General features: G+C 42.1%; 1 protein-coding gene across 1 annotated transcript in view; it reads right to left on the minus strand.

The window, feature by feature from the left end:
* Window positions 1-15,909, minus strand: part of LOC137261529 (uncharacterized) — a 32,173-nt gene extending 16,264 nt beyond the window's left edge. Inside the window, exons 1-2 of the mRNA XM_067799643.1 lie at window positions 15,857-15,909; window positions 14,193-14,528 (exon numbers count right to left, since the gene is read on the minus strand). Coding sequence (XP_067655744.1) covers window positions 14,193-14,286 — 94 coding nt within the window. The 5' untranslated portion in view covers window positions 14,287-14,528; window positions 15,857-15,909. The remainder of the gene's footprint in view (window positions 1-14,192; window positions 14,529-15,856) is intronic.
* Window positions 15,910-24,513: the final 8,604 nt, after the last annotated feature.

The raw sequence follows: 24,513 nt of genomic DNA on the forward strand, positions 1-24,513 counted from the left end.
TGTGCACAATTGTACCTAAAATTATTGTCAATGTTACCTAAAAGTCAATGTTATATTTCATACATTTTGTTAAAGTACGCACGTTGTAGCAGGCTTGTTATCGGTAACTTGCGTAACTGACAGCTGTCTATGCTACTGGCATCGCCCCATGTCGCTACAGGCCTGATGGAGTAAACACTCCAGTGTTTGTACTGACCACTCCGACCACAACTTAATGGTCAAATATTCACGCCTGTACACGCTGTCAAATTAGACAGATGTAGATGTGGAGGCTTAACCACGTACATTACTGGTTATTACTCAACTTTTACGACAACACACGGCCAAAGCGAGTGAGTGAGTGAGTTTAGTTTTACGTCGCACTTAGCAATATTCCAGCTATATGGCGACGGTCTGTAAATAATCGAGTCTGGACCAGACAATCCAGTGATCAACAACATGAGCATCGATCTGCGCAATTGGGAACCGATGACATGTGTCAACCAAGTCATCTAGTCTGACCACCCGATCCCGTTAGTCGCCTCTTACGACAAGCATAGTCACCTTTTATGGCAAGCATGGGTTGCTGAAGGCCTATTCTACCCCGGGACCTTCACGGGTCGGCCAAAGCAATTAGAATCTCGAAAGCTATCGGCCAAAATTGAGCAATATCTCGATGCCATAACTTTTCAAAAGATAGACAAAGCGTCGTCTCCATTTTAGGGAAACTGGTTATACCGTACAAGCAGAGGGTTCAGCTATATAAGCACCAGGGTCTGAAATATACATCAGTCTGACCCTGGAACCCTTCTGTTTGTATCAAGGTAAGCCATAGTTACTTTATGCTTCTCTGTTTTCATATTTTGGCTTAAAATGCGCCTTACTTGATCAATGAACTAGTTCTGCACTTTATCAAAGTCATGTTCTAATCTTGTACCTTGGCCGCGTGGTTATGATTAATGTAATTTGGTATCATTACTACGGTAGTTCTGTATGCCGTCACTTTGTAGCTCTGTAAGCCGACACTTTGTAAGATCTGTATGCCGTCACTTTGAAAGACTAACATAGTTATAACTTAAACACACAATTCGGTTGTATGACAGATATGGTTTACAAGTTAGGCTTCTATTATTTTTTTAAACTGTCGCAATATGTGTCCTGGAAGTTTCTCGTTAACAATGTATATACGTGCGTTCTGTAATTTAGAATATGTGCAGGTTGCACGCTGTGAGAATGTGTTTAAGTCGCCACTCTGGCACTGACTGTAATATTCATATGTGTAGAATTCATCTTTTCAAATATAATGGAAAATGTTGAATAACATGAACCGCTAGTTCTACCCATACGTTCCGGAGTCAATTCACTGTTCAGTTTCATGTACAATTCCTGCCTGACAGACAGAGTTATTAGTTCACTTCAGTTGAGATGTTTTACCATCGCATATTGTCGAAACCAAAAACCAAGTCAGCGCAAGTATATGTTTTATATTGTGACTAGTTGCTTTCGTAGATATTGTAATTTTAGGTAACTAAGTTAACGTTGTGACTGCATATATGTTCAGAAGAAATAATAATTGAACGTTAAGTTATTCTGACTAAATGCGTACAGCATTAGCAAAGCCTAAGGAATATAATTTCCATTTGATATACGCTGTTGTCCCTCACTATCGTGACTTGTTAATTCGGAAAATCTCCGGTAAATAGCAATCATTTGGAAGCTACGAAATTTAGTCTATGTGTATTGTAGATCAGTTCGTAAAGAACCAGGGTTTTTCAGATTTCCAAACTTACAGATATATTCTTCATAACTCTCTATATTTATCCTGTTAACAGTTGAGTCGTTATAATATTTTAGTGAGTTGTTTACATTGTCAGTTTAAAGCACTTCAGTGGATTTAATGAATAAAGGCTAACACTGTAGAACGGTCACGGTCACGGTCACGGTCACGGTTCATTAGCATGCCGCCACACTGGTCTGCACAGCTAGTACGCGGATAGATTGTTTACTTGTGACGTAACGTACCGTAGTCAGTCTCAGTGCGCTCTAATTATCAGTCACATAGGCATTCATTTATATAGCTGTGTGTCAGTCAATATTCTGAACTAGTCCAGAGATATTTATTTGTCAAATATATCACGGCTCATCTATAACTGTTATGTTAAATTTACCGTACAGCGGATTATAACTGTACACATTCAACACTGTGCGGGCGTACCGTATTTAAGGTAAAGGACGCCCCTATATTGAAAAATGGTCTCTGTTCAAGAATGGCACAATGTTTATGAGTAAAATGTACAAGATAAATGATTACAGATTATGTTATGTCAGATATTGTTAGTACAGACATACAGTTGTTAATTATAACTTTAAATTTGTTTGTATTACGCCGTCGTAACGGTAATGAACATTGTATTGAGTTTAACTTAAATTGATAATGATTTATTATATAAAGTAAGGTTTAGATGTTATTCTACTCTTCTCAAGTGCATCGATGACATTTTATATCATTGTGGTTGAGTGATTTTGTATGACATTGAATCCATGTATTGAATAAAGAGTCTGACCCTGGAACCCTTCTGTTTGTGTCAAGGTGTGGAGATCCCCCCGTCTAATTCCCCAATTCTAGGTACGAAGTAGCTTGGTGACAAACCAAACCCCGACTTCATATGGTGGAGGACAAATCCTAGATGACCGGTGCCACACCTTCGAACTACAGACAGAAGCTGAGGGGTCACGAGCCAAGGTTGAACCTAACCAGTTTGCTCGAGACTCAAGCGATTCAGAGGTCCAACTCACCATCACTGACGACCCCTACAGTGACATCAAAAAGTGCAGCTGTATCCAGGCCAAGTACCACCCAGTAGTCGCCTCTACAGCCACGTCATCCACCTTCAACTCATCTCCCCAACAGCAAGGTACTATGGCAACACCTCACGTTAAACTCCAGCTATACAACGGCTCCGAAGATGCTGACTCTTGCTGGCAAGATTTTCAAAACTTTGTCACGTTATTTAATTTTGATGCACAGAAACAGGGTCGCCTGATCCACTTCTACTTGGAGGGAGCAGCGAAAATATGGCTCCAAGATCTACCCGCAGATGAACGGCATGACATCACCAAGATCGGGCCAGCCTTCAAAGCCAGGTTTGGCAAGTCAAATATATTTGACATGAGGCTACTTCAGCTTTCTCAAAGGTCTGACGAGCCAATTGCTGCCTTCATCACTAGAGTCCAGGCAGCAACCAGGAACCGGCAGCTCCCAACAACGGTTATCGTTGATGTGGCTGTCAATGGACTCCGTCCTGACATAAGACAGTGGGTTTTCAACAAGGAGCCCAGCAGCATTGAAGACGTCCGGCACCATGCTGAGTTGGCAGAAAGATCCCTGGTGAGCCCCCGTGCCCTTGACGTCAGCATGGCTGAGAAGGTGGATCAACTATCAAGTCTGGTGGCCACCTTAATCACCAAGTCAGAGACCCCAGCTGTCCAGGCCACAACAGTACCAAACTCCCGTCTCAGCCCAGCAGTGCCACGTCAACCACAAGTCCGGTTCCAGCCTCCCTCCAATCCAGCCCCCAGACGTCAACTGCCAAGAGAAAACCGACCTTATGGGAACACACAGACCTACCCACCATCATACCACCACCAGCAGTCCTCAAGACAGATGGTTCATTCTCAGCAGTACCAGTCACAGCCATGCCGTGGATGTGGTAAGTACTGCTCAACTCGTTCTTCATGCCCACATTTCAACTCAATATGTAATTATTGCCAAAGAATAGGTCACATTGCTAGGGTTTGCATGAGAGCACAACATTCCCTGAATGTTCGTCCTCAACAATAGGGACTCGCGCCTGGCTCTCGGAAATCTGAGGTCAGGCAACAGAAACCCTTGGTCTCGCTTGTGGCTCCCTTAATAAAGAACACTGTTCTTGTAAAGGTGAAGCAAGCGAAGACAACAGGTCTTGTAGATACAGGTGCATGTATCTTCTGTGTCAACATGACCTTTTTGCAGAAATTAGGGTACACACATGAACACCTAAAACCATCAGATTTATCAGAAATCATAGGTGTAGGCGGTGAACACCACTCTGTTTTAGGTACCATTCCTTTAGATCTTACCTTAGGACACCTTACCCTATCCCAATCTTTCTATGTATTTGAAAAACTTCATCATTCCCTCATACTTGGTATGGATTTTCTTGAAGCCAACAAAGCAACTGTGTCATTACTTGATAGAACTTTAGTAGTATACACACTGGGGAGAAAAACCGGTAGCGAGTACACTTTGCTCAGAAGCTTCTGAGTATAGCTAATTCTGCTACCAGCATATATATTCAACAAGACCCTTCGATAAGACCACTTTTCGGCTGCTCCCAATTATAGTGTATTCCCAATTAGAGCTATGCGGGTACATAGACATAGAAATATGCCAGGAACCAAGCTCTCGCGAGAAGCATATACCGAGATCCGATCGGGTCGTTTGTCCATTCGGGAAGCGAAGAGGAAGTATCACATATCGCAAGCTCGATACACACGAATCCGAGGTGGTATAGACAAGCCCACAACTCCCGATATATCCGAAGACTTGGAGGCCCTGCTGCAGAAGTGTCGCCCCATGTTGCTTTCCGATCGAGAGAAACAAATCCTGGAGCAATCGGGACACACCTTCTACGAACACTACCAGATCCCCAAACAGTTTCTCGAACTCTACTTGCTGTGCTTTCGTCCACTAGTAGAAGCCGGCAAAATAGTTGATTTCGTCTACATCTACCCACCCAACCAATTTCAACCCTCGGCGGGCAAACTCCGAATCATTCTCGCTGATAACTGCTATCCGGGCCCCAAGGACAGACACAACCGATGCACCGACTGCCTAGCCACTCTATCGGAACTGCCTGCTCTCTTCGGACCCGACAACTCTACGTGCAAGTGTGGTGCCACCGACCACTGCGTCGACAGCAAGAAATGCATTCTCTGGGAACAGAAAGCGATAGACTACACACCCCAGGAGCGACTTCCACTCGAGGTTCCAGAAGAGATCGAGGTTGGCAGCTGTTGTGTGAATATAGAGAACCTATACGACAACGCCTGCCTTTTCTGGAGCATACAATACGCACTCCTCATCAACAAATTGATGGACTGTTGTACGTGTAAGGAGAAAGAGTCTTGTATCTTCTGGCGGTTATCGGAGAAATCAGAGGTACCACAGGGGCGGGGTAATATTTGGCATACCCCATTACCCGACTATGGTGGACCCAAGTATATGGAAGTAGCACCCCCTCCATGCAGCGAACACAAAAAAGCTGCGAACGTCCCAGAAGGAGTCTACTTATGCAAAAAGTTTGCTGTAGCGGGACACGAAGGGAAGAACCGGCTGTTATTGCTACTCGATCCCCCGACTGGGGAAACAATTCCAGTCTATAGCTACAAGATACGAGAAACGATTCGGGCTGCCGGGGGAATAGAACGCCTACGGTTAGTGCGGGAACCGTTTCTATGCAAGCTCGGTAAAATCTGCTACTCACCTATATCAGAAAAGAAAGACGATAGAGAAATCGAATTACTGCTTCCAGACATTGGACGAGAATAGGTCCGGCAGCTCGCCTAGTATTTTGGTAGATGCAGTCGTGGGCTTACAAAGGACGAATACTTATCTAGGCTAGTTTTCGTATTCCAACTGCTTTTCGTGGTACCCTACTACTTTTTTCCCCTCAAAAACAACACTCTACTGCATAATGAAGGGATCCCCACGTTTCGTCTTGGGTGTTTCTACCTTCTCGGTCGGTGTGTGCACTGGTTTGCTGTGCTTCCAGGTCTTGTAGACGACCTTCCAGAGAAAAACAGCGGCTAGCGAAAGGTAGGTCCACCTTTGGGCTGTTTCTAGTATCTGCCGCACCTTCTGGATATCCAGATGGGTCTCTTCTTGTTCCTCCTCAACGTTTTCTATTTCCTCTTCCTCATTGTCCTTATCCAACATCGACAAGATGTCGACCAACAAATTCGTGGTTTGCTCCATATGAGCCGGCAACGTATTCGTGGTTTGTTCCAAACGAGCCGACATCGCTGCAGTTTGCTTCACACTAGCCTCTAGCCTCCCCAAGCGGTTGTAGAAGTCCTGGATGGGGGGCACAGTCGGCTCTGCAGCAGGCAATACGCTCTCGCTAGGGGGTAAGATGGCCGCAGGCAATACGCTGCCGGCAGACGTCTCACTAGCGGGAGCAGGCAATGCGTCTGTGCTGGTCGGAGGTTCTACAGCAGGCTCTCGCCATATGTCGTAGAGTCTTGTGGATCCAATACCGAAGCGCTTTTTGACCTCGCTTGCTGGGAGCACCCCTCGAAGGGAGCGTATTTCTTGGACCTTTTCCGAAGACAAATCTCTTCTTGGTGGCATGGGGTGTTTTTCCTGGGAATATATATATATACCATACTTCCTACTTGTCTATATAGGAACCAATCCTCTCCCAGGAAACTTCTAATAATGCTTAGCAATGCTTAGCAAATGCTTAGCAAATGCTTAGTATTATTAAGCAGAGAGGCTAGAGGCTAGTGTGAAGCAAACTGCAGCGATGTCGGCTCGTTTGGAACAAACCACGAATACGTTGCCGGCTCATATGGAGCAAACCACGAATTTGTTGGTCGACATCTTGTCGATGTTGGATAAGGACAATGAGGAAGAGGAAATAGAAAACGTTGAGGAGGAACAAGAAGAGACCCATCTGGATATCCAGAAGGTGCGGCAGATACTAGAAACAGCCCAAAGGTGGACCTACCTTTCGCTAGCCGCTGTTTTTCTCTGGAAGGTCGTCTACAAGACCTGGAAGCACAGCAAACCAGTGCACACACCGACCGAGAAGGTAGAAACACCCAAGACGAAACGTGGGGATCCCTTCATTATGCAGTAGAGTGTTGTTTTTGAGGGGAAAAAAGTAGTAGGGTACCACGAAAAGCAGTTGGAATACGAAAACTAGCCTAGATAAGTATTCGTCCTTTGTAAGCCCACGACTGCATCTACCAAAATACTAGGCGAGCTGCCGGACCTATTCTCGTCCAATGTCTGGAAGCAGTAATTCGATTTCTCTATCGTCTTTCTTTTCTGATATAGGTGAGTAGCAGATTTTACCGAGCTTGCATAGAAACGGTTCCCGCACTAACCGTAGGCGTTCTATTCCCCCGGCAGCCCGAATCGTTTCTCGTATCTTGTAGCTATAGACTGGAATTGTTTCCCCAGTCGGGGGATCGAGTAGCAATAACAGCCGGTTCTTCCCTTCGTGTCCCGCTACAGCAAACTTTTTGCATAAGTAGACTCCTTCTGGGACGTTCGCAGCTTTTTTGTGTTCGCTGCATGGAGGGGGTGCTACTTCCATATACTTGGGTCCACCATAGTCGGGTAATGGGGTATGCCAAATATTACCCCGCCCCTGTGGTACCTCTGATTTCTCCGATAACCGCCAGAAGATACAAGACTCTTTCTCCTTACACGTACAACAGTCCATCAATTTGTTGATGAGGAGTGCGTATTGTATGCTCCAGAAAAGGCAGGCGTTGTCGTATAGGTTCTCTATATTCACACAACAGCTGCCAACCTCGATCTCTTCTGGAACCTCGAGTGGAAGTCGCTCCTGGGGTGTGTAGTCTATCGCTTTCTGTTCCCAGAGAATGCATTTCTTGCTGTCGACGCAGTGGTCGGTGGCACCACACTTGCACGTAGAGTTGTCGGGTCCGAAGAGAGCAGGCAGTTCCGATAGAGTGGCTAGGCAGTCGGTGCATCGGTTGTGTCTGTCCTTGGGGCCCGGATAGCAGTTATCAGCGAGAATGATTCGGAGTTTGCCCGCCGAGGGTTGAAATTGGTTGGGTGGGTAGATGTAGACGAAATCAACTATTTTGCCGGCTTCTACTAGTGGACGAAAGCACAGCAAGTAGAGTTCGAGAAACTGTTTGGGGATCTGGTAGTGTTCGTAGAAGGTGTGTCCCGATTGCTCCAGGATTTGTTTCTCTCGATCGGAAAGCAACATGGGGCGACACTTCTGCAGCAGGGCCTCCAAGTCTTCGGATATATCGGGAGTTGTGGGCTTGTCTATACCACCTCGGATTCGTGTGTATCGAGCTTGCGATATGTGATACTTCCTCTTCGCTTCCCGAATGGACAAACGACCCGATCGGATCTCGGTATATGCTTCTCGCGAGAGCTTGGTTCCTGGCATATTTCTATGTCTATGTACCCGCATAGCTCTAATTGGGAATACACTATAATTGGGAGCAGCCGAAAAGTGGTCTTATCGAAGGGTCTTGTTGAATATATATGCTGGTAGCAGAATTAGCTATACTCAGAAGCTTCTGAGCAAAGTGTACTCGCTACCGGTTTTTCTCCCCAGTGTGTATACTACTACTTTGGAGATTCAAGATGGTCTCATCTCAGTCCCCTTAACTGAAACCACTGCTGGGTATGCTAGATGCAAAAAACCGACAGTCATTCCTTCCCATTGTCAAGTTTGTGTCCCTGTACATATTTCCCACAGCAGACCTGGCTCCATCCTCCTTTTAGAACCAGTCCCAGCTCTTTCAAAAACTAAACTTCAAGGTGGTAGGTGTTTGGTAACAAATTCCAAAAAGGCAGTTTACATGCGTCTCCTTAACCCTAGCAAATCTGAAGTGCATTTGAATTCCAAAAGAGTGCTAGCAATTGCATCAGAGGTAGATTCCTCTGGCGTTTTTACCCTACCAGACACCCCTGACCCAGAACCCAATTCCCCTTCTGTCAGACACCAATCCCATCGGTCGTCTCAAGTGAACTCTGTGTCACACAGCAGCAGAGGCTCAGGTCATAATACACATTGGTCATATCAGGACACCAGTATGTCAAACCCAACTCATAGGTCACATCAGGACACCAGTAGGTCGACCCCAGCACATAGGTCATATAAGGACACCAGTAGGTCGACCCCAGCACATAGGTCACATCAGGACACCAATAGGACACACCCAACACATAGGTCACATCAGGACACCAATAGGACACACCCAACACATAGGTCACATCAGGACAACTTGCATTTACAACCACCATCACTTGAAAACATCCCACACCATCAGAACTTACATTCGATATTATTGACTCAGACCTCACACCGACCCAAAAACAGGAACTTCTAGCTTTCCTTACCACCCAACACTCTGTCTTTGCTCAAACCTGGTCTGAGTTAGGCAAAACACACCTTCATCAACATAAAATAGAGACTGGTGATGCTAGACCTATAAGGCTTCCCTTCTATAGACAAAATGTAGAAGTCAGAAAAGAGTGCTCTTGTCAAATTAAGGAAATGTTGGAAGCCAAAATCATTAGGCCAAGTTCATCTGAGTGGCACTCACCTGTTGCGATGGTCAAAAAGAAAGACAACACCTACCGCTTTGCTGTAGATTATCGCCGCCTCAATGCTGTCACCAAGCTGATATTTTTTCCCCTCCCCCGTTTTGAAGATGTCATTGATGCCGTTGGAGAAAGCCATGCTAAGATCTTTAGTGTTTTAGATTGTGCAAGTGGCTTTTGGCAAATTCCACTGCACCCAGAAACAAGACACAAATCAGCCTTTATTACACCGGATGGTGTCTTTGAATGGAACTGTCTACCTTTTGGTCTTAAAAATGCTCCAATGGCATTCCAAAACACCATTTCTGAGGCACTGAAAGAAATGAACTGGCGGTACATTCTGATCTATGTTGATGATATCATCGTCTTTTCCAAATCCTTTTCTGAACATTTAAACCATCTAAAATGTGTCTTTCAAAAGATTAAACAAGCAGGCCTGACTCTCAAGCCTAGTAAATGTAAGTTCGCTGCCAAGCAGGTACAATACTTAGGTCACAACTTTAGCAAAAATGGTATTGAGGTAGATCAATCCAAAATTGATGCCGTCACCAAAATTCCACAGCCCAAAAATGTTCACGATGTCCGGCATTTTATTGGTTTGGCAAGTTATTATAGAAAGTTTGTTCCAAATTTCTCAGGAATAGCATCACCTCTCTATGACACGCTAAAGAAAGATGTCAAATTTTCCTGGACTGACAAGTGCCAGCAAGCATTTACGAAATTAAAACAAGCATTGACATCATCACCGGTACTTGCTTACCCAGACCCAAGCAAACCATTCATTTTGACAACCGATGCATCACAAACATCACTTGGCTACATTTTGGGACAAAAGGGTGCAGATGGTAAAGAACATGTTATATGTTATGGTGGGAGATCATTGCATTCATCAGAAAAGAACTGGGGTGTAACACAGGTAGAATGTTTGGCTGTACTTGAAGGCATCAGAACTTACAGGGTATACTTGGCAGGAACTAGATTTACAATTTACACTGACCACAAAGCTCTCACATGGCTCAAAAACATCAAACAGAAAGATGTTAGATTAGGCAGATGGTCCCTCATGCTCCAAGAGTACAATTATGAAATCATACACAGACCAGGCAAATCCAATGCCAATGCTGATGCTTTGTCACGTACCAGATACCCTGAACCACTCACAGCTCCTGTCACAGATGACATTCCATCACCTCCTATTCCACCAAGTCAAACACATGTACAAGCAATCTCAGCTGAACCAAAACAACCAACAGCAAATGCTGCTACTACTAGTTCATCTCAGATTACAGACACAAACAGTCCCACAACATCTAATAGAACATTCACTCCCAGTTCCTGTTCTACTTCTCATCCTCTCTCTGATGTTGATCTTGATCAAGGTACTCCCTCACCCATCCAAGTGGATTTTGTCTATGCAAATGAACCCAATCCCCCTAAAACAGGTGTTATGGCTCTTACAGCATTAGACCTTGATGACAAGCAATTTGATGACCAACAGTATAAGTCTCCTGATCTCAAACCCATCATTGATTACCTTGCCAAAGATGAAATCCCCGCAGGTTACAGTGACACACAAGTCAAAGGTCTTGTAGGTCGTGCCCAACAGTATGCTCTTCTTTATGGCATACTCTACCATTTCCATCAAGCTAAATATAGGGGTACCAAGAACAATCGTCCACAGAGAATCACACAGGTTGTCATTCCCTTAGCACTTAGGAAGCAACTTCTTGAGGCTTACCATGATTCCAAAGTAGGTGGATGTCATTTTGGTAGGGACGCCACTCACCAGGCTCTCATTGGTAAATATCACTGGCCAGGAATGTATCAAGATATTGACAATTACATCAGGTCATGTGAAGTATGCCAAAAGACCAAATTGCATACCCATGCCAAACCAGCCCCTATGGTTCCCATGCCTGTAGACAACACTTTCAGTCGGGTTCACATTGACATACTTGGGCCCTTGCCTGAGACCAAAGATGGCTATAAATACGTTTTGCTTGTAGTCGATGCTCTTTCTAGATGGCCTGAAGGCTTTCCCATCAAAACGCAAGATGCCACTGAGGTAGCTTGTCAATCAGGTCATTACCAGATTTGGTGCTCCGAGATCACTCCTTTCTGATAGAGGCCGTCAATTTACTTCAAAGCTTGTGAATGTGAATTGATGGAAATAAAACATTATACTACCTCTAGCTATCATCCTCAGACAAACGGTATGTGCAACGTTAACTTAGTTACCTAAAATTACAATATCTACGAAAGCAACTAGTCACAATATAAAACATATACTTGCGCTGACTTGGTTTTTGGTTTCGACAATATGCGATGGTAAAACATCTCAACTGAAGTGAACTAATAACTCTGTCTGTCAGACAGGAATTGTACATGAAACTGAACAGTGAATTGACGCCGGAAAGTATGGGTAGAACTAGCGGTTCATGTTATTCAACATTTTCCATTATATTTGAAAAGATGAATTCTACACATATGAATATTACAGTCAGTGCCAGAGTGGCGACTTAAACACATTCTCACAGCGTGCAACCTGCACATATTCTAAATTACAGAACGCACGTATATACATTGTTAACGAGAAACTTCCAGGACACATATTGCGACAGTTTAAAAAAATAATAGAAGCCTAACTTGTAAACCATATCTGTCATACAACCGAATTGTGTGTTTAAGTTATAACTATGTTAGTCTTTCAAAGTGACGGCATACAGATCTTACAAAGTGTCGGCTTACAGAGCTACAAAGTGACGGCATACAGAACTACCGTAGTAATGATACCAAATTACATTAATCATAACCACGCGGCCAAGGTACAAGATTAGAACATGACTTTGATAAAGTGCAGAACTAGTTCATTGATCAAGTAAGGCGCATTTTAAGCCAAAATATGAAAACAGAGAAGCATAAAGTAACTATGGCTTACCTTGATACAAACAGAAGGGTTCCAGGGTCAGACTGATGTATATTTCAGACCCTGGTGCTTATATAGCTGAACCCTCTGCTTGTACGGTATAACCAGTTTCCCTAAAATGGAGACGACGCTTTGTCTATCTTTTGAAAAGTTATGGCATCGAGATATTGCTCAATTTTGGCCGATAGCTTTCGAGATTCTAATTGCTTTGGCCGTGTGTTGTCGTAAAAGTTGAGTAATAACCAGTAATGTACGTGGTTAAGCCTCCACATCTACATCTGTCTAATTTGACAGCGTGTACAGGCGTGAATATTTGACCATTAGGTTGTGGTCGGAGTGGTCAGTACAAACACTGGAGTGTTTACTCCATCAGGCCTGTAGCGGCATGGGGCGATGCCAGTAGCATATACAGCTGTCAGTTACGCAAGTTACCGATAACAAGCCTGCTACAACGTGCGTACTTTAACAAAATGTATGAAATATAACATTGACTTTGGTGAGAAATATCTGAATAATTTTAGGTACAATTGTGCACATTTTGCAACTGTTATAGTATTTACTTGTGACGTAACGTACCGTAGTCAGTCTCAGTGCGCTCTAATTATCAGTCACATAGGCATTCATTTATATAGCTGTGTGTCAGTCAATATTCTGAACTAGTCCAGAGATATTTATTTGTCAAATATATCACGGCTCATCTATAACTGTTATGTTAAATTTACCGTACAGCGGATTATAACTGTACACATTCAACACTGTGCGGGCGTACCGTATTTAAGGTAAAGGACGCCCCTATATTGAAAAATGGTCTCTGTTCAAGAATGGCACAATGTTTATGAGTAAAATGTTCAAGATAAATGATTACAGATTATGTTATGTCAGATATTGTTAGTACAGACATACAGTTGTTAATTATAACTTTAAATTTGTTTGTATTACGCCGTCGTAACGGTAATGAACATTGTATTGAGTTTAACTTAAATTGATAATGATTTATTATATAAAGTAAGGTTTAGATGTTATTCTACTCTTCTCAAGTGCATCGATGACATTTTATATCATTGTGGTTGAATGATTTTGTATGACATTGAATCCATGTATTGAATAAAGAGTCTGACCCTGGAACCCTTCTGTTTGTGTCAAGGTGTGGAGATCCCCCCGTCTAATTCCCCAATTCTAGGTACGAAGTAGCTTGGTGACAAACCAAGCCCCGACTTCACTACTATGGCAATGTAGAGAGTATTAGAGTGTTATATATAACGGCAGTACCCATCATGTTAAATTCGCATCGTAATTAAGCTCAAAACTGCAAACACAAGCACAAATATGCACACACACACACTCACACACACACACACACACACACACACACACACACACACACACACACACACACACACACACACACACACAAACACACACACACACACACACACACAGAGAGAGAGAGAGAAACACTCCAGAAACGCACACACACTCGGCAAGAAGAGCAAAATATTAACATTCAGAGCCTTATTTTGGGGTTGAAACCCACGTGACCCATCACCAGATTAGAGTCTCTGACGTCATCAATGTACATAGTTGACATTACATCAACAATGGATTGATACTTGCTGATGTCTTTGGCATTTTGAAAGGAATACTTCCCACACCCGTGTCAATAATAACCTATTAATAATCAGGTTGAATAGAACGGTATTTGGATCTTTCTCGCCCACATCGTCTCCACTCCCAGGCATCTTTGTGATCAGCTGTGGACCCCGTGGTCCCACCGAGTCGCTGACACCGAGACACCAATGTCTGTCTTCAGAAATGAAGTCCAATAGCAACGCAGCCATATTGACAATTCAATTAGTATCTTTGAATAAATTCAAATACAATTCACAGTTGCAACAAGTACATCACGTGACGTGCAATACCTACCTTTAATTTCTGTAGGTGTACTAATCAGTCCATATATCCAGACACACCGCCATAGCATGATTCCAGAAAAAACAGGTAGTTGGCGAGACAACATGATATAGGAATGACAATGTCATAAGTCACAAACCGTTGTGTAAACATAAGCGACATAACAAATTCCGCAGTTCAAGCACACCACCGGCATATGCCAATGAATCTTCAACAAGAAGCGACGGCACCAGCCCTAGCAGTTGACTTATGGGCCTCTGTGTGGGAGTTTGACGAAGCTTGTCGACGTCAGGGAAGCTTGAATCCGGAGTCCTGGTCCAAGAGACACACACTCAATACTTCAATGTCCTATATTTAGCAAAATGAAATGAGGAAGTGAAATGATGAATCCTTTAGACAAAACTGGAATAGCAGTAGACAAATAAGGTTATATGTGTAGTCACTGTGTGGAATATATATATGGTGACATAGTAAAGCAGTCACGTACTGCACAATGTACTCACGAGTGAGTGAGTGAGCGTTATTTATGGATGGCAGGACAGGATGCCATGACATTATTTATCTAATTATCTCCTAGGTAGGGCTTACTGTCTCCTGCATAGTACTTAATATCTCCTACGTAGTATTTTATACCTTCTGCGAAGTACGTATAAGCAGACCGTGTGGGGTATTTTTATATTAACTTTCAAAATGCATACAAATGTGACAAAGAACTAATTAGGTTTATAAGACAAAATATAAAGACCTACACTGACTTCGTTATTTTTCAGTCCTAGCGTTTTTGGTTTTCTTTATATCACTGGCAGATGAGTAAACGTCAAGGTGTTTGATTTGTTTTCATAATAACGAAGTAAAATGACTTCATCTTTGTTGATCAGTCTATGGGAGGCGCAGCAGAGATCACGAACCAGTCGCGAATTCTGGAATATCACCCGGGTACTCACGGGAGAAAAACAATAAGCAAAGAAACCACCAGTCCACGGAAATTGCTCCGCATCAGTGCCCCTTTAACATAACTTCAGGCAGTTTATTGTATCAGTCGGAATTTTACTATGAATGAATGAATTATAGTAAGAATTAAGAAAAAGAATTATGCGAATGAATGAAAGAAAGGAAGAAATATAAAGAATAAAAGAAAGAAGTACATTATGTGAATGCATGAAAGAATAAATGATACTTCCCTCCCAAAACATGTTAAAGAACGCAAAAGTATCGCAAGAACACATGTTAACATCAGCTGTCCTACCTTGAGACATATTTGTTTACATTAATAATTAATTAAGATATCTGTCACACTGCCCTCAAAAATAAAGTGTAAAACTGTAAAACTGTCACAAAGCGTTCTAAAACACCTTTCCAGTTTTGTCAAATAATAAGATCAATAAAAAAGAAAAGAGTTATGGAACTATAACCCTCAAGCATCAATGGCGAATCAGATCAGATCGGCAACATGTCCTATTTTTCACACCTCAAATACACCCTAACATTTTGTTTTAGATTATGAAACTATCACCTTTACTTGCAAACACATTTCACCGGATTGTATATTCCCCTCATAAAGAATTAAAGGTGTGTGTGAAATATGTTTTAGAAGTAATTACTAGAAACACTCAAACAACGGCATGTAGCATTTCAATGGCGGATCGGATCAGCTATACGTCACATTTTTCACACACCTCAAATACACCTAAGATTCTTTCTTAGGTTACAGCTGGGGTAAGGCGCCAAGAATCACATGACTCGCTGTTGGGGAGTGAGGGGTGGTTTATTCAGTTCATATTGGTAATCGTAAGCCCTGGAATGACATAACATTCTTATTAAAATTTGTACAATACATGATGTTTGGCATAGGCAGCCCAAGCAGTTTGCTACAATAAATTCTGTAATCCAACAATGAAGTTATTCAACATAACTGAGCAAGTGAAATAATTACATGATACATTGGCTGTGCCACCAAGGGAAGTAATACATGGTCCAGTAACCTAGTTTGCCCAAGAAACTGTTAAACTTAGCAATATGTACACATATTGATAGGCAATAAAGTTCACAACTACAAAAACATACAGTCAGATAAATATTTGATAACCCTTTGTAGATACTGGAAAGCTGTACATAACAAATAGACATATGTGGACAAATGAGAATACATCTTACCCATTTGTGGAATAGAGCCTAGTATGTGATCTTGATAATCTGGACCATGTGTTCACAAGTGACCTGCAACGTGCAAACATCATTTGACATTGTGACAACACTTTCACCATCACATTTGATGATCTCCATTCACTCAATGCAAAGAAACCCATTGCATGCGCAAACACAGGGAAAGCTGAGGACAATGTAAGCAGATACCAATCATTCAGAAATAAAAAAAAATGCATTCATCTATATCTCTGATCTCCACTCACAAAACACACAAACCTCTTGCACATATATACATCTAAACAACCGTGAACCATGGTTGTAGAAAAATGAAACAATACTTGCAATACTGTTTGATTTTACACCTGAGCTATAATACAATACGACATGAACTTTGGGCTTAAACATAAGTTATCACCTTTGTCTAGTTTACAACAGTACCATATGTAACCAATTATCAAATAACATTTATAATGTAATTAAGTTAATGAAGGTATTAAAAACTCCAATGCACTTGAACTTAGCATCATGTTAAAGTATCAAACTGACCTGACTGATGAAAACTACAGCTGTATGCCTGGGGGACCTTGTTCCTTGTTGTTGTACTGTGCTATATTGAAGTATTGTTAGATGAGTACCCAGATTGGTGCATAGGAATTATGGGAATTTTTAAAATTAGCCAATTGGGAGCTATAAACTAGGGTCATGTGATACACAATATTCCAAAGTGAGACAATACTCTTGATCCAGCACTTTTCTGAACCCAAAATGCAATAGAAACTTTTCAGAAGAATAAAATGCATCTGGAATACTTTCCATACCGTACTAAATGTCAGTATGGTTGACATATGCATAAAACCACAAACTTTAGAACACTACCACCAACCTTCAATATTTGTAGTGACCTTTTTATGACTTATAATATTTTTATTCCTATTTTCCTTGTAAAGAATAAAACACTGTAACACCAATATATATAAGATAGTTATAAAATAGTTCACAGCAAACAAACCAAACTGATTTATGAAAAGCATTAAAATATCACTGCTACACTTAGATTATGAAACTATCACTATTACTTACAAACACATTTCACGTGATAGTATATTCCTATCATAAGAATTAAGGGTGTATGTGAAAGATGTTTTTGAAGAAATAACAAGAAACACTCAAACAACGGCGTGTAGCATTTCAATGGCGGATCAGCACAGGTCGGCAACATCTCACTTTCTTCACACACCTCAATTACATGCTAACAATTTTAAGTCATAAAACTATCACTAAAGGTATCATCAACTTTTCCTTCTAAAAATTAAACGAATGTGTGAAAGAAGTGTCTATCGGCACAATTTAGTCTATCTTCGCGCTGAATCGAGAATAGAAGCCAGTGAGCTACAACATACCAACTTGAAACTTTACTACAAATCTACTGTCCTAATAAGGACACTAATGCCAATTATTTGACTTAAACTGAAGTGATAAAATAGTTACGAACTTATCTTCTACTTATAGTTTCAGTTGTTGAACACTCCGCGAACTTAATCAGTTGTTGAAAATAAACCAGACTCAATCTAGTTACGTAACGACCCGATACACACGTTCAGGGGGCTTTTCGGGGAGTTTCTTCTCCCCCTCTATATAGGCTCCCTGGTTACATGTACCATTAGAGTCTACTATCATGTGTGTCATTTACTATAAGAGTCTACTGTTCATTCACCATTAGACTCATGTGTTCAACTGATTGTTTCACATTACTATCACGTGTTGGGCCGACTGTTGCACTTTTCTGCCTCGCGTTCAGTTTGCTCTACTGTTACGCGTTGCATTTAGTTCACTGTTATATGTTGGACTTCGTGACACTGGATATTTCAGAGGTCGTTGCACGCGAGTCACAATCTGCAAGCACAGGTGTGTCTTAAACCATTGGTGGCAATCTATGCATACCTATTCCCTTTTTCATATACCAACAACAATAATGACAATCTATTGCCTTTTTGAATTTAGTATTGTCTTACGCCGCACTCAACACTTTTCGACCCCAGACAAGTCAATTTGTAAACAATTACGAGAAAACAAACTGGAAACAAGCGTTGTATCCAAACCAACCTAGTCCCATTTGAAAACAAGCCAAAACTTACGGAGAGCGTGTTCTAACAAGAATTTCATATCAGTACCTGACCCTACCCCAACTCCCTCTGTGTGTGAGTGTGAGTGTGAGTGTGAGTGTGAGTGTGAGTGTGAGTGGGAGTGAGTGAGAGTGAGTGAGAGTGAGTGAGTGAGTGAGTGTGAGTGAGTGCGAATGTGTGTGTGTGTGTGTGTGTTTGTGTGTGTGTGTGTTATTATGAGTCACATTTCGCATCATAAATTTTCAGTGCTATTGGTATTTTAGCGGTAGGCCTTTAAGGAAGTGCTCTGGAGATGCTTCCCTGGACTAGTTGTGTTTACTTCCTTGAGTCTGAGAGAAAGTTCTGAGTTGGTGCTCTAATATTCAAGACTCATTGTGTATATAAAGGCTGGTTGTTATGGCGACGACACACACGGGTTTACACACAGTTTTACTAGTGTGTGTGATCATTCGCCCTACATCAGTCTGCCTGCCTCTCCCTGAACGCTTGACCTACATGACAGCTGCCTGATCGCTCGCAGTGTTACATTCAGTATAACTGTTTCTGTCTTTGGTGAGTTGATATTATAATTGTGACCCATTCCTACGTATGTCCTACGTAGGAGATATGAAGTCCGTAGGCGTCACCGTCGTCCTACTATGCTTCCGAAGTGAACATCCCGCATACACATGTTTACGTCTTCAGGTATGGCGATCTGACCACTGACGAGACTTCTACAGAATATTATTATCGTTATTCTCAGTGCTGAGTGCATCCACGCCACGCCAGAATGTTCGAATCCCAGTTGCGTAACATCACCAGAATTGAAAGGACACGTGATCCAGTGGTCGCTATTCTCAGCGCAGAATGCATCGCCTGAGCACGCCAGAATGGTTCGCCGGTTCGCAATCTTCTGATTTGTCAGCAACACACCGTCCCGCGGCTTCGCCAAAACCGTAAATATCGAAGATCAGTATCACCTGGGCACTCTTCCCACAGTGAGCTGAAATGCCCTGGCATAGTGAGAGAGTGAGTGAGTTTTGGCTTTACGCTGCTTTTAGCAATATTCCAGCAAATCATGGCGGGGAACACCAGAAATGCACTTCAAACATTGGACCAATGTGGGGAATCACACCCGGCTCTTCAGTGTGACGACCGGACGTTATAAAAACTGAGCTATCTCACCGCTTCGAAACTCATATGACTGCAATATGGTTTTAAAATACGTTCAAACTCACTCATTCATTAGCCTAAATCCACAGACTGAACTAAGGCGTATCATAATCGTTATATTATTCTGGTATCTGCATGAATCCCTCAATCATGAAGGTATGTTGGCAGGATCTGCAATGTAAGGGTGTCTCCTTTGTGTTTGCAGGAATCAGTATGTGTTGGTGTCTGCAGGAAGCAGTTTATGTTGGTGTCTGCAGAATCAGTCTATGCAGGAATCAGTCTATGTTAGTGTGTGCAAGAATCAGTCTATGTTGGTGTGTGCAAGAATCAGTCTATGTTGGTGTGTGCAAGAATCAGTTTATGTTGGTGTGTGCAAGGATCAGTCTATGTTGGTGTGTGGAGGAATCAGTCTATGTTGGAGTGTGGAGGAATCAGTCTATGTTGGTGTGTGCAAGAATCAGTCTATGTTGGTGTGTGCAAGAATCAGTCTATGTTGGTGTGTGCAAGAATCAGTCTATGTTGGTGTGAGCAGGAATCAGTTTATGTTGGTGTGAGGAGGAATCAGTCTATGTTGGTGTGAGCAGGAATCAGTTTATGTTGGTGTGTGCAAGAATGAGTCTATGTTGGAGTGTGGAGGAATCAGTCTATGTTGGTATCTGCAGGAATCAGTCTATGGGGTGGGGGGTGGGGGTGGGGGGGTTGGGGGGTTGGGGTGGGAGGTTGAGAAAGTAGTGATTTACAGAATTAAATGACACATAAACTGACACACCCTCCTGTGCTACTCAGATTACTTGGGACCAATATTCTTACTTGCAGAGGCTGTGGGGTAACCCAGTGGTTAAAGTCTTTACTTTCTAAAAATATTGCTAAAAGCTGGGTAAAATTACACTTCCTACTGTATTGGTTGAATCATGCTGCTTGATGTAAATCTGTTTTGTTCCAAATGATCACCGAAGATCAATTTGATACAAAACATATATGACCAAATTACCATCTTGAATTCTTAAGTTGCAGTCTTCTGTCAAAAATATTTGGAGAAAATGTTGCATCTTGGATGTTGATCCACATAATATAGCATTAAAAAGAATTGTTTTCTTCGGACAAAAAAGACCTTCACACCCCAATATGCAAGTAAATCTCAAAGCTGATCGTTGCTCACAATGCCAGTCAGTGGACTGTCTGGTTCAGACTAAACGTTTGCAGCACACCTTCTTATAGTTGGAATATTTCTGAGAAAACATCGAACGTACAACTTCCTGTTGACAACCTTCAACATATCAAGTAACAAGGAAGTCATGTCGAAACGTATACCGGCTGTCACAAGTGAAGAGACATTTAGTCTCATCTGACAAAACAACAGGAAGCTGTGCATATCCCCAAACAGGATCGAGATGTGAAAAAAGACACAGAGTACCAGTCATGTTGTAGCTCAACAATGACACAACACTTGCTTCTAAGAGTGATAAATGACCTAGAGCCAGTTGGTGTATAACACAGATACCCTACTCAGACACTGTATACTGACAGCCAGTCGGTGTTTAACACAGGTACCCCACTCAGACAGTGTATACTGACAACCAGTCGGTGTTTAACACAGGTATCCACTCAGACACTGTATACTGACAGCCAGTCGGTGTTTAACACAGATATCCACTCAGACACTGTATACTGACAGTCAGGTGGTGTGCAACACAGATAACCCAATCAGACATTGTATACTGACAGCCAGCTGGTGTTTAACACAGATACCCTATCCAGACACTGTATACTGAGAGTCAGCTGGTGTTTAACGCAGATACCCCATCCAGACACTGTATACTGACAGCAAGGTGGTGTGCAACACAGATACTCCATTAAGACACTGTATACTAACAGACAGTCGGTGCTTAACACAGATACCCTACTCAGACATGGCCAGCTGGTGTACAACGTAGACACCCTACTCAGACACGGCCAGCTGGTGTGTAACACAGATGCCCTACTCAGACACAGCCAGCAAGCTGGTGTATGACACAGATACCCTACTCAGACAGCCAGCCAGCTGGTGTATAACACAGATACCCTACTCAGACACAGGTAGACAGTGTTTTTTCCCCCTTCAATGCAGCTGTACCTGCAGAGTAGCACCAAGACGTCTCTCATCATAATCATGTTATGATACAACATTGACCTCTAAGCAGATGCTTTATCAAACACCATAAAGCCAGGTCCAAACTGTGAAGAGAGAGGTTGTCAGTGTTAATTGTTAATGCTGCATGATAGAAAGCTGTTTTTTTTCATTTGGTGTTTTCATTTGGTTTTCACATGCAACAGTACCAAGAGATCCAGATAAAGCGCGCATTTGCGTATTTTACGCAATAAAAACCACATTTACCCAATTAATTACAAATCTGGGAGTACAAAAACGCATAAGAAAAACTTTAAACCCAATAGGTCTATAATATCTTGCGTACTTTACTTAACTTACTAAACTGGCTTGCGTATATGATATCTCGCGGCGCTCGAACTCTACAACAGCGTTAGCAAGTGTCAAGCGATGCCTATATATATGTATACTATTAAAGCCGTAGCCACTGTCCTTGTTTACTGTAGTAGTCACGTGGCTTGAGTGTTAACAGACGCCTGCCAGATATTTGGCAATGTAAGAATTACTAGTAAACCCTTACGTCTATTGAGAAGAATTTTTTATTTACAATATCGGTTGTAATTACCCAATAAGGATAAGAACTTCTTGGTGAAAATACTCAATTCTTTAAACTAGTGGGAGTACGCACAAAGATAGTTACCCCTAAAAATGCAATTACTCATACATGAACAGGCATGGGAGTAAATACCGAATTGCTTGAAACCATATCTGGAGCTCTGAATACCGTCATCCTCTAAGACAAATGGTCTTCCAAGATATTACTGGAACATTGCTGAAAGGGACGTAAGACACGCCCATAAATAGCTGTAATATTGGCTTGTAGCAGAAACAACCACAGCCATTTGTACACTATTTCTACTTGCCAGTAATGGACTGGAAAGTCACGTCCGCGCCACAAGTATTCAACAGAGTCCCAAACAACACAACTTCTAATGGGAAAATAGGTTTCATGACTTGGCTGATGAAGAGTATTTAAATCCTGGTGTAGCTATCTGCTCATGCTATCACTGGAGTATTTGGTGTACATCTGAAACAACTGGAATATTACAATATATCTTACGTCACACACAAATGTTCTTTTCTGATTGGCTAAGCGCTCATCTATTACTTTCAATGTACCCCACTTACAAGGGAGATACATTGCAATGTACCCCTGTCAAAGGCAACTCATTCGGTACTTTGTGATAGTACTTCTTTATCTCGAATAACATCATGCACAATGCTGAGAAACTACCAATAGTTTGTGAATGCAAATCTATGGAAGTAGATAACTCTAAATTTGTTTTTCTTGTGTCGTCTGCAAAATGTAGTAATGGCTACGAAAAGATTTGCCTTGCATTCCAATCAATAAATATTCACAAACCTGCAAACCAAAGACCTTGCACAAGTTCCTGGACTCGCTGATGGGCAAAAAGAAGAGTGTTGTACTTCCCCCAGGAAAGAACCAATCTGAGCTGGCTGATTTCTTTAACTTTGTTTCCAAGAGTAAGATTGATTACATCAGGAAGTTACTGCTCAGCTTTACTGAAGAGGAAATGCTTGTACCACACTCTGATTTCCAAGGAACCCATCTCCTTCAATTCTAAGCCTTCACTCAACAGGAAGTAAGATCTCTCGTCATGTCGCCCAACAAGACCACTTGTCTCAACGATCCTTTACCAACCTCTCTTCTGACTGAGAACCTGCATCTGCTTCTACTGACAATAACAGAAATCATCAACAAGAGTATGTCATCTGGGATCTTTCCTCATGTACTGAAAGATGCTGTTGTCAAGCTACTAGTTAAGAACACCAAACTTGACAAAAATGACTTTAAAAACTACCGCCCCGCCTCGAATCTGACCTTTCTCTCCAAACTTATTGAGAGAGCAGTTGATGGATCACCTATCCAGCAACAGCATTTTAGACGAGTACCAATCAGCTCACCGGCAACACTACACTACTGAGACTCTGCTTCGAAGAGTGATAAATGACCTGAGGTACCTGGTTGATGAAGGTGATGTGGCTATTCTGACACTCTTAGATCTGAATGCGACATTTGACACTGTAGACCACAAAATACTTCTCCATATGCTTGAACATCACTCTGGAATCGGTAGACAAGCACTGGCCTGGTTCACTTCATGCCTGTCTGCTAGGTACTAGTCGGTCTCAATATCGAGCAGCATCTCACAAAAGATTACTCTCACATGTGGAGTACCACAGGAATCCGTTCTGGGCCCAGTGCTCTTCCTGATTTACATCAACCAACCCTCTACGATCCGCGACAAGTTATCACTTCACATATGTCCTATGCAGATGATCACCAACTCCTAATAAAGTTAAAATCAAACCATGCCCAATCAACGTTCAAACAGATTGAGAAATGTACTTCAGAAATCAAGGCATGGATGACGGGCAGAAAACTAAAACTGAATGACACAAAACAGAGGTTCTCATTGTTGGAAAACATAGGAACCTGGAGAAATTAATCAACTGGTAGTGTGAAGATTGGCTCAGCTAACATCACGCCGTCAAAGGTGATAATAGATCTTGGTGTGTATATTGATTCAGGCCTGTCTCTAGATTCGCAAGTGGATAAGTTGTCCCATACCTGGTATTACCACCTCAGACACATTGGGACGGTCCGGAAGCACATCGCAATGGAAAGTGCCCACACTCTTGTCAGATGTCTTGTAACATCAAGATTGGATTACTGTAATAGCGTTCTATACAGACTCACAGACATCTCCATAAATTACAAAAAAATCCAAAATACAGCAGCACG

Source organism: Haliotis asinina, chromosome 1 (assembly GCF_037392515.1).
Source record: "Haliotis asinina isolate JCU_RB_2024 chromosome 1, JCU_Hal_asi_v2, whole genome shotgun sequence".
NCBI lineage: Eukaryota > Metazoa > Mollusca > Gastropoda > Lepetellida > Haliotidae > Haliotis > Haliotis asinina.